This window comes from Chelmon rostratus, chromosome 10 (genome assembly GCF_017976325.1).
Source record: "Chelmon rostratus isolate fCheRos1 chromosome 10, fCheRos1.pri, whole genome shotgun sequence".
NCBI lineage: Eukaryota > Metazoa > Chordata > Actinopteri > Chaetodontiformes > Chaetodontidae > Chelmon > Chelmon rostratus.
The window spans coordinates 12,844,260-12,858,847 of NC_055667.1; the positions used below are offsets into that span (position 1 = coordinate 12,844,260).

The 14,588-nt window shown below is 42.7% G+C and overlaps 1 protein-coding gene across 1 annotated transcript in view; it reads right to left on the minus strand.

Annotated features, from left to right (window-relative positions):
* Window positions 1-9,980, minus strand: part of si:dkey-11f4.7 (piezo-type mechanosensitive ion channel component 2) — a 31,890-nt gene extending 21,910 nt beyond the window's left edge. Inside the window, exons 1-10 of the mRNA XM_041945971.1 lie at window positions 9,960-9,980; window positions 7,384-7,650; window positions 6,767-6,875; window positions 6,435-6,556; window positions 2,897-2,956; window positions 1,362-1,510; window positions 1,065-1,229; window positions 603-644; window positions 323-355; window positions 32-147 (exon numbers count right to left, since the gene is read on the minus strand). Coding sequence (XP_041801905.1) covers window positions 32-147; window positions 323-355; window positions 603-644; window positions 1,065-1,229; window positions 1,362-1,510; window positions 2,897-2,956; window positions 6,435-6,556; window positions 6,767-6,875; window positions 7,384-7,650; window positions 9,960-9,965 — 1,069 coding nt within the window. The 5' untranslated portion in view covers window positions 9,966-9,980. The remainder of the gene's footprint in view (window positions 1-31; window positions 148-322; window positions 356-602; window positions 645-1,064; window positions 1,230-1,361; window positions 1,511-2,896; window positions 2,957-6,434; window positions 6,557-6,766; window positions 6,876-7,383; window positions 7,651-9,959) is intronic.
* Window positions 9,981-14,588: the final 4,608 nt, after the last annotated feature.

Here is a 14,588-nt window from a genome sequence, read left to right on the forward strand (position 1 = left end):
GAGGAGCCATTTTGGGTCTTCATATAGTTACCCTCCCCTGTCGTCTCCTCCTGCTCCTCAGCTCCTCTGTCTAAAGAGATTTGTAGTCCGACACTGTCCAGAGTCTCCCGACTTTGCCCATTTCCCAAGCCTTGCTCTTTCACAAGCCTGGAGGACAACAGGAAACATTTTAAACCTTTATAGATTGACATGAATTTGCACACTGATGTCCCATTCCCAATTACACAAAGTATGTCTGAATATGACTTTAAATCTGAACAATCATTAAACAGTATGTAATGTGGACACAAACACTGATCCCTTAGACAAAACAACAGCTTACCTTTTCTGGAACTTTTCAATGTTTTCTTTAATGCTGGGAATAAAATTAAAGAGAGATGTGTGAACATTACAGCAGGTATTACTGATATTACTGTTATCATAACGATGCTGACGATGAGATTCAGAGGCAATACATTCACCACTGAATGTGGCCGGCTCTTCCCAGTTCAAACACCAATTATATCTACAGGCAATAAACCAACTGTGTGAGATGCAATTAATTGTGACGGGTCTTTACACAAAGCATCTGACATGTATGGGGGAATAAATGCAGCTCTTACGTCTCAGATATCACGCTGACCGAACTCCTGAGTTCTTCCTCTCTGGGTGGAGAGAAGGACAGATCAGACAAATGAGATAAATATATGATATACAATATGTCCAGCAGTCAATCAGATCATATATGTGGAAAGTACATACAGAAACACCAGTGAGATAAGATAAGACAAACTTTATTGAACCCAGGGGGAATTTAGTTGTTATACAACAAGAATAAAAAGGAGATGTAGATAAAGAACAAATAGACGATAAAAAACAGTACAAAATAAAATCAACTACACATATACAAAAAGAGTATAAAAATAATATTGTCTTGAGAAGGATACTATTGCAAATAGTAATAAGTGCTTGTTTTAACATCCAAGAAAAAATGGCACTTCTGTTCATCAGTTGTACTGGTTCATATGAAGCAGGCACTATTTTCTTTCAGTGGGATATCTTTCCCTGTCTGCACATATTCTCACCTGGAAGCCTGTCTGATGGGTACGTTGTCGAGGTCAGTGAGAGCCAGGAAGTCTGAGTTGAAGTAGTGCAGCTGGAGGATGCAAGCCAATAGGAACGCAGCAGGAAGCAGGATACGTGCAAACAACTCCACTGTGTCATACCGTTCCAAACCCAGGTCACGAAGCCTGAAGTCAGACAGGTGTAATGATATGACAACCAACAACAAGTCTGCATAAATTTTCTCGCTTCATTTTCTCGCCTCTTAGAAACTAAAAAAAACAGATTATGTCAGTATGTGCAGACACACAGAAACTCACCCTTCCTCCGACATGCCCATGATCTGTCTGAAGAGCCCGGACACACTTCTGAACTGGTACATGTAGATGGCGATCAACACCACCATGGAGTAACCGACCACCACTGCCCAGAATGTCTTCAGGAGCCGACGCCACACGTCATAGCGGGTCTGAGGGAGGAGAAACAGACCTTTTCTCTGAAGCTCCACATTGCAATGTCACTACTGGCTTTAACAGCTCATTCAACTGTGACACTCATTGCAGAGTAATTCACTAGTTGCCACAACAACTGCTGCAGACAGGGCTACGTTGCCTCTCATCACATACACCAGGACAGGGCTGCAACTAACGATTATTTTCATTAATTAATCTGTTGCTCATTTTCTCAATTAATGGATTAGTTGTTTGGTCTATAAAATGTAAGAAAATGGTGAAAAATGTGGATCAGTGTTTCCCAAAGCCAAATTTGACATCCTCAAATGTCTTGTTTTGTCCTCAACCCAAGGATATTGAGTTTACTGTCATAGAGGAGTAAAGAAAGCCGAATATTTAGATTTAAGAAGCTGAAATCTGAGAATTTAGATTTTTTTTTCTCTGAAAGAATTTACTTAAACTAAGTAATTGCTGATCAAAATAGTTGGTGATTAATTTAATAGTTGACAACTGATCGATTAATTGCTTAATCATTGCAGCTCTGAACCAGGATGTGTCTGATGTTGCCAGACAAATGGTGTTATCTTGTCTTACGTCACCTCCACAGCCATTAGGCCTTCCTGTAAGTGCCTACTGTGCTTCTAAAAGGTCAGCAGAAACATAAGATGGGGGAGAAAAAACAGGAAAACAGCAGCAAAAAAATGACTGTGTATGTGTTTATGAGTCATAATCAATACTTTTTACAGTAAAATTGCATCGATGAGCAGTTTATATGAGAGCTGGACTCGTCGTGAATGTTTTTATGCACAAACAACAGTAGAATGATTCACTAATGATAATTTAGGAGTCAACACATTACAGTGTAAGATGAACCCAAAACTATGGTGGCTTTGTGAGCTACACAACCACGTCTCAACTATTAAAACAGGTTTCCTCTGTACTAACTGACACATGAAATCTCAATACCAAATTTACATCAGAGAATAAATGTCTACAGTATAGAATAGTCACTTTCCTACAACAGCATATATGGGCCAGTGTAAGTCATAATATTTTGAGAAAAAAATCGTGAGACTTCAGGATATTACAGAATAAGTCAGTATAAAATAGGTAGCTTTGAGTCATATGTCATGTTTAAAGATTTTAGCATTTCCAGTCTATTGGACGCCTGTTTGGCTGCCTTTCACATCGTTTGCCCACTGAGCTTTAATCACTGTCCGACGCCATGACTGAGCTTTTGTCTCCAGGTCCTGCAATGTCAGATAAGGTGCTTATTGGTCAAACCTGCAACTTCAAAACATCACTCTTTGACAGACAAAAGGCACACTGCTCTCATCCATTTTGAGTCTTACAATCAGACAGATGGTTGGTTGTCTATCACCAGCCAGAGTAAAATCACTAACCTGGTAGAGGACAACGCAGAAGAGGAAGAGGACAATGTAGAGGATCTTGTAGACGACGACCTAAGTAAGTGAGACATGGTCAAGATTAGCTACAGTGATGATTGCAAGTTATACATATTCTGTGACTATACATTATATTCAAAATACAGATACAACATACCTTTATGAAATAGAAACTTTTTTTTTTACATTCTGCACCTCAGATATTTGTCACTGCTTCATATATTTTCTATTTTATACAATCACATACACTGTCTCAAGTACTGTACCTGTAAAACCTTTATGATCAATGATCTTTTTATTGCTTTATTGATTGATTGGCAAAGATTGGAGGTTGGTATTATGGCAGGATGTACAGTTTCCCCGCTAGCTTTCACAATGGCTATGGAGGTAATTATTGGGGCTTCCAAGTGGGTCGTAGGTGGGGAGAGACGGCAGAATGGAATGTGTTTTCCACCAATTAGGGCTTATATGGATGATATGACACTGCTAACTTCAACAGTGCCATGTACAAGGAAGTTGTTAGATAAAGTCAATCAGAATCTCAAGTGGGCTAGTATGAAGATTAAGCCTAGTAAGTCAAGGAGTATTTCAATATACAGAGGGAAAGTAAGTGATAGGAAGTTTGCTATAGAAGGTGAGGAAATCCCAACAATTAGGGAGAAATCAGTTAAGAGTCTAGGACGGTGGTATAATGTGGACCTGAAAGATGTTGAACAGGTTGTGCAATTTAGAAAGGATGTTGCAGAGGGGCTGGAGAGAATAGATAAATCAGGGCTCCCAGGAAAACTGAGGTTGTGGTGCAGTTTGGCTTGTATCCTAGGTTAATGTGGCCAATGTCAGTATATGAAGTCCCATTATCTGTAGCAGAGAGAATGGAAAGGCTAGTTAGCTCTTATATTAGAAAATGGTTGGGTGCTCCCAGGTGCTTAAGCAATGTAGCTTTGTATGGGAAAGGAATGCTTCAGCTGCCAGTATCCAGTCTAACAGAGGAGTTTAAATGCACTAAGGTTAGGACAGAACTGTTGTTATCTGGGAGTAAGGACATGTTAGTTCGTAATGTGGTTCCGAATCCTTCTGGGGGGAGGAAATGGAACCCAAGGGCAGCAGTGCAGGAGGCAGAGGCAGCTCTTAGGCATGCAGAAATAGTAGGAAATGTCCAATTTGGCCTAGGAGGCTTGGGATTTGGCCCAGGCAAACCAGTGTGGAATAAAGCAGGTCTAAAGGAGAAAAGAAAGCTTGTAGTGGAACAGGTGCGTAGGCAGGAAGAGTTGTTAAGGGGGGCAAAAGCAGTTGGTCAGGCCAAACAGGGACAATGGTTGAATTGGGAAGGTGTTGAGAAGAGGAAACTTAGTTGGAGGGACCTGTGGAATATGGAGGAAGGCCGTATTAAATTTCTGATAGGGGCGACATACGATGTGTTGCCAACCCCGCAGAACCTAAGTCTCTGGGTACAGGGCGATCAATCGTGCCCACTCTGCTCAGGTACAGCAAGTTTAAAGCACATTTTGTCAGGTTGTGGAATTAGCTTATCACAAGTACATAATCAGGTGCTGAGAAGCTGAGCCGCAGGCATTGAAGAGAGAAGGAAGCAGGTGAATTCTGGAAGTTGAGAGGAAAGGAGAAGGTTAGGCGTGCAGTTTGTTCGAGAGGGGGAGAAAAATAGAGCTGCTAAGTCAGGGAGAAGGCAGGTAGGTGGCTGCCTGGTAGGGGCTGATGATTGGCAAATGCAGGTGGACTTGGGAGGAAAGCTAGTTGTGCCCCAGGAAATAGTTTATAGTAATCTGAGGCCGGACATTGTCTTATGGTCCATGAGTAAAAAGACTGTGTATTTTATTGAGTTAACAGTCCCTTGGGAAAATTCAGTGGGGCAGCTTATGAAAGGAAGAAGACTAAGTATGCAGATTTAAAGACAGAATCTGAGCAGAGGGGATGGAAGACCAGGGTTTGTCCAGTTGAAGTGGGGTGTAGAGGTTTTGTTGCAGGGTCAGCTGTTTCACTGTTAAGGGAGCTGGGAGCGCAGGGGCAAATTTTACGGAAGACAGAGAGGGAGATGTCAGATGAGGCTGCTAGGTCTAGTCAGTGGATATGGATTAGGAGAAGTAATAGTAGTTGGGGGGTGAAATAGGGACAGTGAGGGAGTAGGGGGAGGCAGAGGACATGCATGCCTAAGGAGAAGAGGTTAAAGTCTGAATAAGACACCTCTCCTCTGCTCTGTTTTCCCCGCCTCATCTTCTTGCTCTCCCAATAGGAGGAGATCCAGGAAGAGGAAGTTTAGATAAGGTGGGGGTGTGGCCAGCTAGAGTCTCTCTTTGGGACCATGTGGCCTGTTCAGGCGAGTGTGTGTTGTAAGATACAGAGTTGGCTTTTTTTTGTTCTTTTTTGATGTTTTCCTGTTTTGTTTGCTTGAAGGAAATGTTAGGGTTTGTTGCTTCTTGAAGGAAATGTTAGAAGAGGCTGTTAAATCTAGTCTGTGGTTTAGGCCTCCACCTTCAGCACCCTCTAAACTTTCTACCCCCTACCCAAACCAGGGTTTGTATTCCAACACCCCGCTTTTATTGGTGCAGTTGGTGAGAGGCAGGGGTTGATGATGGTAGTGTGGCAATTGGCAGTTACATGTGGCATCTAGGCCTGTGCTGGCATTGTAGCAACTAACAATAGCTAAAGCGGTATGACTGATAGTATCTTAGCAGTTAGCATTGGCATCTAGCAGTTAACATTAACAGTATATGTGAATCTAGCTGCATTGTCTTCTTCTGTTCCAGGTAGCAGGTAGCGATTAGCATTTTTCATTAGCATTAGCATTAGCTAAATGGTAGCATCGGAATTGTATTGTCTTCTTCTGTTCTTCTTAGCAGTTAGCATTAGCATTAGCTAAATGGTAGCATTGGTACTGGCCACTACCTGGATCATCTCCGAAACAGGCCTGGGTCAGTTGAACGTGGCAGTGCTGTTTGGATTGTGTAGGAGCAGTGTGAACTGGCACTAGGGGGGATGACTCTGGGACTCCGGAGTTCACTGCCTAGCCTCCTGGAGGTGTAGTGGGACTAAGTAGGCGAAACACCGTTGAAGGGAGATATCCACCTGATGACCCCCAGAGACGTGTTAAGAATCACTGCTCTTTGGCATGTATAGAGACAGATTAGGGGTCCAAGGTTCTTCACTGAGAATGAATCCTCTGTTTGAGCACAAGTATCTTGAGTTTAAATTAACTAAATGTTTTCCTGGTAGGTGTTTTACAAGGTAAACGCACACTGCATGACAGGGAATGGTGACTGATTGCATTGTGGGAAATATAAATTATCACTGTGGGAAAATTTGGTCACCACAGCAGCGAATAAAATGGTGACAATAATGGAGCTAATCATGCAGCACATGATGCAATTTTTATTACAGTGAAATTCACAACCAGCCCCCATTACTGCCGCAGGATTTCCTCCAAAATTCATTCCAGAGATGAAGTGGCAGTGTTGAGTAAGTATGATTAGAACATGTTGAGCATGGGACTTCTCTCACATTTAATTTTGTTAATAGATACCTTTCCAGAGAAGCTGATGACGAAGAACATGGAGCAGCAGAAGAGGATCCAGTATTTTACCAGTATCCCTTTCACTCCTGAGATCAGCATTGCTACCAGAGGTGATGGCTGACTTTCCTCCGCTGATATGGAGGAAACCAGGAAGAGAAGGATGAGGAGGGATAGAATTGCAAGGCATAATGGAAATAGGATGAGAAGACCAGAAGGCAGGGAGACGTACACAGTAGCCTGACTACATGTCAGGAAGATTTTCACAAGCAGGCTACACTGGTCTTACAATTATGCATTACTCCAAACTAAACCTTTATTAAAGCAATGTGAAAATAAATTACGTGGCACGACTTTGACTTCATCTAGAGAGCCCTCCTTCAAGCTCTGCTCCTCCTTTCTTTCCTTCAGCTGCTGACGAAACATCAACCAAAAGCTGAAGCTGTATAAAACCTGCAGCAAACACAGAGTATGAACAATACAAGACATAGTTAGATTCTGATCAATGTTTGTGCAGCAAGAATAATCTGCTGAGCAAAAAAGTTCAGTTTCTCTGAAAATGGCAAGTAAAATAACCTAAAATAACCTGTCAATGTTCTCAGACTCTGATCTGTTGAAAAATATGTATGGTTGAAAATGAATTAATTGATCCGAAAGTGTGTAATTGGCAGCCGTATTAAGAGCTTGATAATTTCTATTAACACCACAATTAAGAACAGTAGTGCTTCCTGTCCCATCTGCTTTAAAGACCCTGAAAATCAACTTTCTTGCTCAGATTCTTACTATAAGCGATGGAACATGAACAAACTATTACTTGACAAAGTTTGGTCAATACTGGTCATTTCACTTGGGACATGTCTGGCTGTCTAGCAATATACTGTCTAGCAATATACAGTTAGCCGTAGTTGCCTTTCTACACATGCTTTCTCTGTCAATTATTGCTTTTAACCTCCCGCCTCACCTTTGCTCCCAGGTGGACGCAGGGCGCAGGGTGATAGCTGTTCAGGTCGAAGTCCACTATCACAGCCGGAGGAAGGCCGGGGTACAGCTCGGCCCTGCTGAGACGCAGCCCACTCAGGAAGCCCAGCACCACCAGTACAGTACCATAGATAGCCAGGAAGGGGGCGGACATCATGGCGTAGCGGCGCCGGTCTCGCATCATCCAAATTATACAGGACCACACCAGCAGGGCGAAAGTCAACCAGTTGTTGTAGGTGATACTCCACACCTACAAGCACATGTGTGCATGATGAAATTATCGCAGTTATTGCCCTCGGCCACTTAACTCTAGCTTTCTGCTCCATGCTTCTCTCCTTGGCTGGCCTGTTGCCCTCAACACCAACTGCATCCCCTCTCCGTACCTCCTCCTCTCCAGGGATAGTGTTACTGATATCCTGCGAACTGTGGTTTTCTACCTGTCGCTGGACTTCATCCGACTGATTCGACTGACTTCTCAAGAAATACTGGTCGATGCGGCCACTCTGCCCTTCCACCGCTAAACACTTCCTCCTTCCCTGATGAGTTCTAAGGCCTCGGATTGATGTTATTTTCTGCCAGCCACATGGGCAAACTTGAAGCTTCTTATCCTCTGCTGCACAACTTTTGCTCTCCTTAGTTGCCTTCCCTGTCACCTGAGTACTGCTACCTCTGGCCCTAAGAGATGGGTCCGTGCCCCCATCCCTCACTGAGTCATGTATCCAAGGCATAGTCATATCCGTTATCCTGTTCGTTACCATGCAATCCACCTGTGAGTCATCTTCCACCCCTGCTCTCGCTGACTCTTGGGGTATTTTCCTTATATTGGTTGTAGCTAAGTCTGGTTGTAGCAAGGTTAAGGCTTGCCACTGCTGCCATGGGTTGCTAGCCCATACCAGCACCTGTGGGGTCTTTTCCCTCCTGTCAGCTGTCTTTCCAAGCAGTCACATGGTCTTTCCCATGTTGTCAGCTGCTCTATTCACAACAGTCACTAGCCAAGCTAGTTGTGAGTTAGATGGGGCGGGGAAAGCAGAGCAGAGGAGAGGTGTCTTGTTCAGACTTTAACCTCTTCTCTTGCCGGGTTAGGCATGCATGTCCTCTGCCTGCCCCCCCACTGTCCCTATTTCACCCCCCAACTACTATTATTTCTCCTGATCCATATCCACTGACTAGACCTAGCAGCCTCATCTGACATCTCCCTCACTGTCTTTCTTAAATTTTGCCCATGCACTCCCAGCTCCCTCAACAGTGAAACAGCTGACCCTGCAACAAAACCTCTACACCCCACTTCAACCGGACAGACCCTGGTCTTCCATCCCCTCTGCTCAGATTCTGTCTTTAAATCTGCATACTTAGTCTTCTTCCTTTCATAAGCTGCCTCCACTGAATTTTCCCAAGGGACTGTTAACTCAATAAAATACACAGTCTTTTTACTCATGGACCATAAGACAATGTCTGGCCTCAGATTACTATAAACTATTTCCTGGGGCACAACTAGCTGTCCTCCCAAGTCGACCTGCATTTGCCAATCATCAGCCCCTACCAGGCAGCCACCTCCCTGCTTTCTCCCTGACTTAGCAGCTTTATTTTTCTCCCCCTCTCGAACAAACTGCACATCTAACCTCTCCTTTCTAGAACTTCCAGAATTCACCTGCTTCCTTCTCTCCTCAATGCCTGCGGCTAAGCTTCTCAGCACCTGATTATGCCGCCATGTATACCGGCCTTGTGATAAGCTAATTCTACAACCTGACAAAATGTGCTTTAAACTTGCTGTACCTGAGCAGAGTGGGCACGATTGATCGCCCTGTACCCAGAGACACAGGGCGATCAATCGTGCCCACTTTAGCACACTATACTAAGGTATAGTGTGCTAAATTAGCCTGCTGTCAAGCTGTACCATGGTAGCTTAGCTAGCTAACCTTACCCAAAACAGTATTATGATGTCAATTAATTTGTTTGTCAAAGGAAATAAATCCCCAGCTATTATAATAATCTAATAACTGTTTAAGTCAAAAATGCCAGTCATCTATCTTTGTAGTCTTTTCTGTTTTTGTAAATGTGATATCTTTTGTGTTTTGTACTGAAATTGTGATGTGCACCATTCATTGCAATCAATGAATTAAAAATAATAGACCTATGACTCAATGAAAAGACAATCACATAAATGTATAAACAAATCTACCTTACAGTTGTTTATAGTATCATACCAGATGGTAATTTTTAATATATTTTTATTTTTGTATGAATTTTTATAGTAATATATACTTATCTTTACCTACCTATTTGGTTTGGGCCTTGCATTGCTGTATCTTATGTCTGAACCTTCTGTATTGTATTTTATCATATCCAAAGTACTTTGCTTGCAACACTACTGAGCTGACCTACACTACACCTACGCCAGAATATTTTTTCCTTCTTTAGAAATTTCTCCTCTCCTGTTGAAATCCATGATGGCTTTACCAAATTTCCCCAGCTGGGGATTAATAAAGTTGTTCTTATCTTATCTAAAAGACTCACCACACATACTCAAAACCTTCATAAATCAATGGTAGTATAATTTACCATCATGATGATAAGGGCGCTGACATAGCTGTGTTTTTGCACCAGCCGTCCAAAGATGACCAGGCCACTTGGGCCTGAGGACGGAGGCAAGGTCTCTGTTGGACTCTTCAGGTCCTCTTCACACTCCCCAATTTTCCCCATTTCTCCCTCACCTAGTGTCTCTAGCACAAGGGACAGAAGGTTAAGGATAAAATGAAAGAGTTTAGTAATTGGACCAGATTATTTCAAACCCTAATACAAGGACATAATGAACAGTATGTTTTGTTGAGGTTTCAGGAAAACCATACATACAGTCAGTCTAATCAAATGGATGAATGCAGAAGTGAAGTTGTTGTAGTCACGCATTGAGAGATCTGAGTGTAATGATTACCTTGTGATGGTGAGTCTTTGCCTTCATACTCCGGTGGAGGGCAACAGTTTGTGTACCCTGCCCCTCCTAACAGAGATCCCAGATCGTTTAGATGGATATCTTGCCAGGAGCTCCCTGTTATCAAAATAGCTGGCTGAGGAAAGAAAGTACATTATGCTGTAAATTTAGACCAGTATTCACATGTCTCACCTTATTATCAGTCAGTGAAAAGCATAATTCACCTTGAAAATAATATTTAGCAATAAACTTACTCACCTCATCAGGTAGGTAGGTTTCTTCATCCGTGCTGCTTAAAAGCTGAAAATTGAGAGAATCCTAAGTTGGTTATGTTCTATGAAAGTAATAGGATGTCAATTTTTAAATGCTGAGGTGAAAAAAACAGTACATATGTTTATCTGATACTATTATCCAAACCATCTAACAATGAGCACGGTAACAGTAGTCTACTGATCACTGACATAATACATTTACAATACTCCTGTGACCCAGCAATACAACTTAGGAGGCGTATATCTACGTTTGTACTTGTAGGTTACCTCCTGCTTATCTCCTGAGATGTAGATGACCCTGGAGAAGCTTGGAGGGGCATCTGGACTTTCTGCTGGACTATCAGACTCCTCGCCATCAACAATATCCTGAGAAACACAACTGCTATTGAAAGCCTGTCACCTTTAAGTTAATCTGAGTACTGTGTGAGGTTTATTTGTCTGCATGTTAAGTGTGTAGAAGTATTTATGGTGTTAGAAGGAGTAACCGTAGGAGCAGTAGGCCTAGTGGTTGTAGCAGTGGCAGTAGTAGTAGTATTAGGCATTGCCAATCCTCCGGCATTAGCTACAAGACTGTGGAAATTAGCCTCTGTATATGTGGGTTCTTGTAGCAGTAATGTTTGCACAAGTCGCAGCAACACTAGCAATATATAAACTGAAAATGGCAGATATCATAGTACTACAGCAGTGGAGTAGTGACTAGCCCTTGTATGTGTAACGCTATATAAAATATCCCATGAAGCGCCTAGATCACACACATACATTGTCTAACTTCTGCCTCTGAACATAATTCCCTTCACACACACGTGAACACACACACACACACACACGCACACAAACCTCCTCCGTGACGTGGACCCATTTGTGCAGCAGAGCCACCAGTGTGTAGTAGAGCAGTAGCAGAACCAAAGGGTTGATGAAGTCAGGCCAGCTGACGTGTGGGTGCAGACTAAGAATGTGCGGGTCTGAACTGTTGGTTCTGATCACTCCTGTCATCCCAAACAGCCTGGGACAGGTAGAGAGGAAGAAGTGCACAATGAAGATGAGAAAGGAAGAAACAAAGAAGAGATGGTGGAAGAGAGAATTAAAGTAGAAAGAGGAACAAGAATAAATATGAGCTTATGTATAGTGATTTTTTTTTAACAAGTTCAAAAGAGATAAACCAACTTGGAAGAGGGTAAAGGATAATTTCAAGAAGACTCAACTTGCATTCAAATGTTTGTCCTTGCCTTTAGTAATCAACAGCAAACCCAAAAGCCAATAATTCTTATTTGTGTTGGGGTGGCATAAGACTGAAACCAACATGAAATTGCTGATACCTGATATTTAGTGAAAGCATCAGATGACTCCAATATGTCAGTCTAATCATACTTTTGAATCACTTCTGTACCTGGCATAGACATCTTCTGGTGACACAAGTTGCTGGGACAGGGGCAGCTGGTAAAGGTACAGAGCCAGCAGGTGTCCTCCGCTGAAAATGGCCATCATCACACACAGGGAGCTAAAGAGTAACATGCTGATGGAACGGCTGAACACCCACCACCAAACCAGGCCGAGAAACACTCCGAAATACACACCTGAGGTGAGCGAGGGCAGCGTGATACCTGTACACACACACACACAAATTTTGACAGGCCAAGTAGAGAAAACTTCTCAGTATTTTAAAACTATAATACACCTGTGTGCTCACACTAGCTGTAATATTGTACCTGCCAGCCCCAGCAGTAAAGTCACCACCACTTTCCCTGCTGTGTTCATGATTGCTGACAGGAGCAGCTTTAGTCCGGCTGCAAACACTATCAGCTTCTGGACAAACTGGGGCGGACCCGACTGAACCGGTACCGTAGTCTCATCTGAGCTGTCAAAGGACGAGCCTTCTGTGTCACTTCCTTCCTCAGACTCGGTCTCAGAGGTTTCCGCTTCCTGCCAGACCCATGAAACAATCAGACAGATATCATTGTGCATGCTTAACGTAATGCAATTTTGCAACAGTTGATGCGGTCCCACAGTTACCTCAGGGTCAGACGGTGGTATTCCGTTTTCATGAAGGTTGACTTGGGGCACAGGATGCAGCCGGTTTTTGCACAGCCTCAGTACAAAGAGGGAAGAGAAGAGGAGGCCTATATCTGGGGCCAGGAGACGCACGATGTTCCCAGCGTCAACTGAGCTGAATCTGGGAACCCAAACATTATCATAGGTTTGATCTCCATGCTGCACTGAAATTCCTGTAAATTAGCAATATGAACTGTACTCCCATACCTTACAATGCCCAAATGGTAGAGGAAATCTTCCCAGTGTCCACTAACTGTTAAAAGAAACATTGTCATCAAAGCCGTTTTTCTGTTTTACATGATGTAACATGACGCTCACAGGGCACTTAGTTATTCTGACAAGTGTCACAAATTTGGATTTACCATATGGAGGGATGTAGGCGAAGGGGATCTGCATGAAGCTCTGCAGGGTCAGGAAGGTCAGACTAGTATAGATGATCAGCCGCAAAAACCGACCCGTCTGACCTAAACAGAGCAGTAAATGACAGAAATCAAGAGGAAACAAAAGTGAGCAAACCAATTTCAAAGTCATGTCTATGATAAATTCAGAGTAGTGTATATACTGTATCTTGTACTCAGCTAGAGTTAGTTAATGGTTTACAGTATTTTTAAAGTGAAGATATGTCAAAGAAAGACCATGTGAGCTGTAAATGTTTGGGTATATCTCTGGTTTTATCTCTAACAGTTTTGGCCCAAATCTGATGGTACAAACACACACGCACACACGCACGCACACACACACGCACACGCACACACACACACACACACACACACACACACACACACACACACACAGTAATTGATGTACCCGTAGCTTCTCTTCAAGACATTTTTCAATGGAATATTGTCTCCAAGGCACTTGGCAATATTTTGAATTGGACTGGTTCTGTCTCTATATGAGCACTTTTGCAGATCAATAAGCCGGCTAAAGTGAGATTTGTGAGTCTGGATATCCAAGCGTGTTCTGGTTACGCAGCTGGAGTGCTGAAGGTGAAGTTTTTTTTACAAAGAAGTCCAAAATTTCTTTAAAAGGGTCGGTCAAGGTCAGTCATCACAGAACCTAAAACTAACTGCTCCTACCCACTCCATTCCATCCACTGATGCAGAATCACTGGATCAGTTCTTGAGAGGAATGTCTGTACCAGATCTCATGACAATCCATCCCATAGTTGTCCAGATATTTCACACTCAATCAAATATGTAAACCAGCTGGTGGATCTAGGGGAAAAATAAAGGGATCACCAAGCTCATTAGGATATATTGTCTTGGAACCATGACTGAGTGGTTGTTGATATTTCACTGAAGAAGGGAAAACCCTGACCTGCAAAAGAAGTTTGGGTCTCAACAGCCAATTTCACCTCCTGTAATTTGTGTCATGGTTTGATGTTCAAAGTTAGTTTCTGGTTAAGTAGATTACAAGGCTGAGTTTGACGCCTGTAATCAAAAGGTTGGAGATACACAGCAATAGCTGATGAGGCTCAACGTTAGCTGAGCCAGCAAATGTGCTGTTGATGTTCAGGATTTTTGCTAAAAGCTTCATTTCGCATTAACCCATCTGCTTCTCAATAAGGGAGTTACATGATGACTCCCAAGTATAGGTGGATGTACAAAACGCATGAAACAAAAGCACACAGGATGTACACACACTGACCACTTAGCCTATGGAGAGGATCATATTAGGGAGATGGAGATAACTGTGGGATCTATGGAGCTTTCAAAGACAGACTGAAAGGCAAACAGTTTTTAGATGGAGGGATGTAAAGTGAGAGAAAGAAAAAAAATGCTGTCAAAATGCTGACATCACATCTTTTAATTCCTCACTGTAATTACCAGGCTATGTATAATTGATTTGACCATTCCAACCACATCCCCTTTACAAAGTAGTTTGAGGGAGGGGTACAGATACTTTAATTCAACCGAAGGCAGTGATCAATACAGAGAA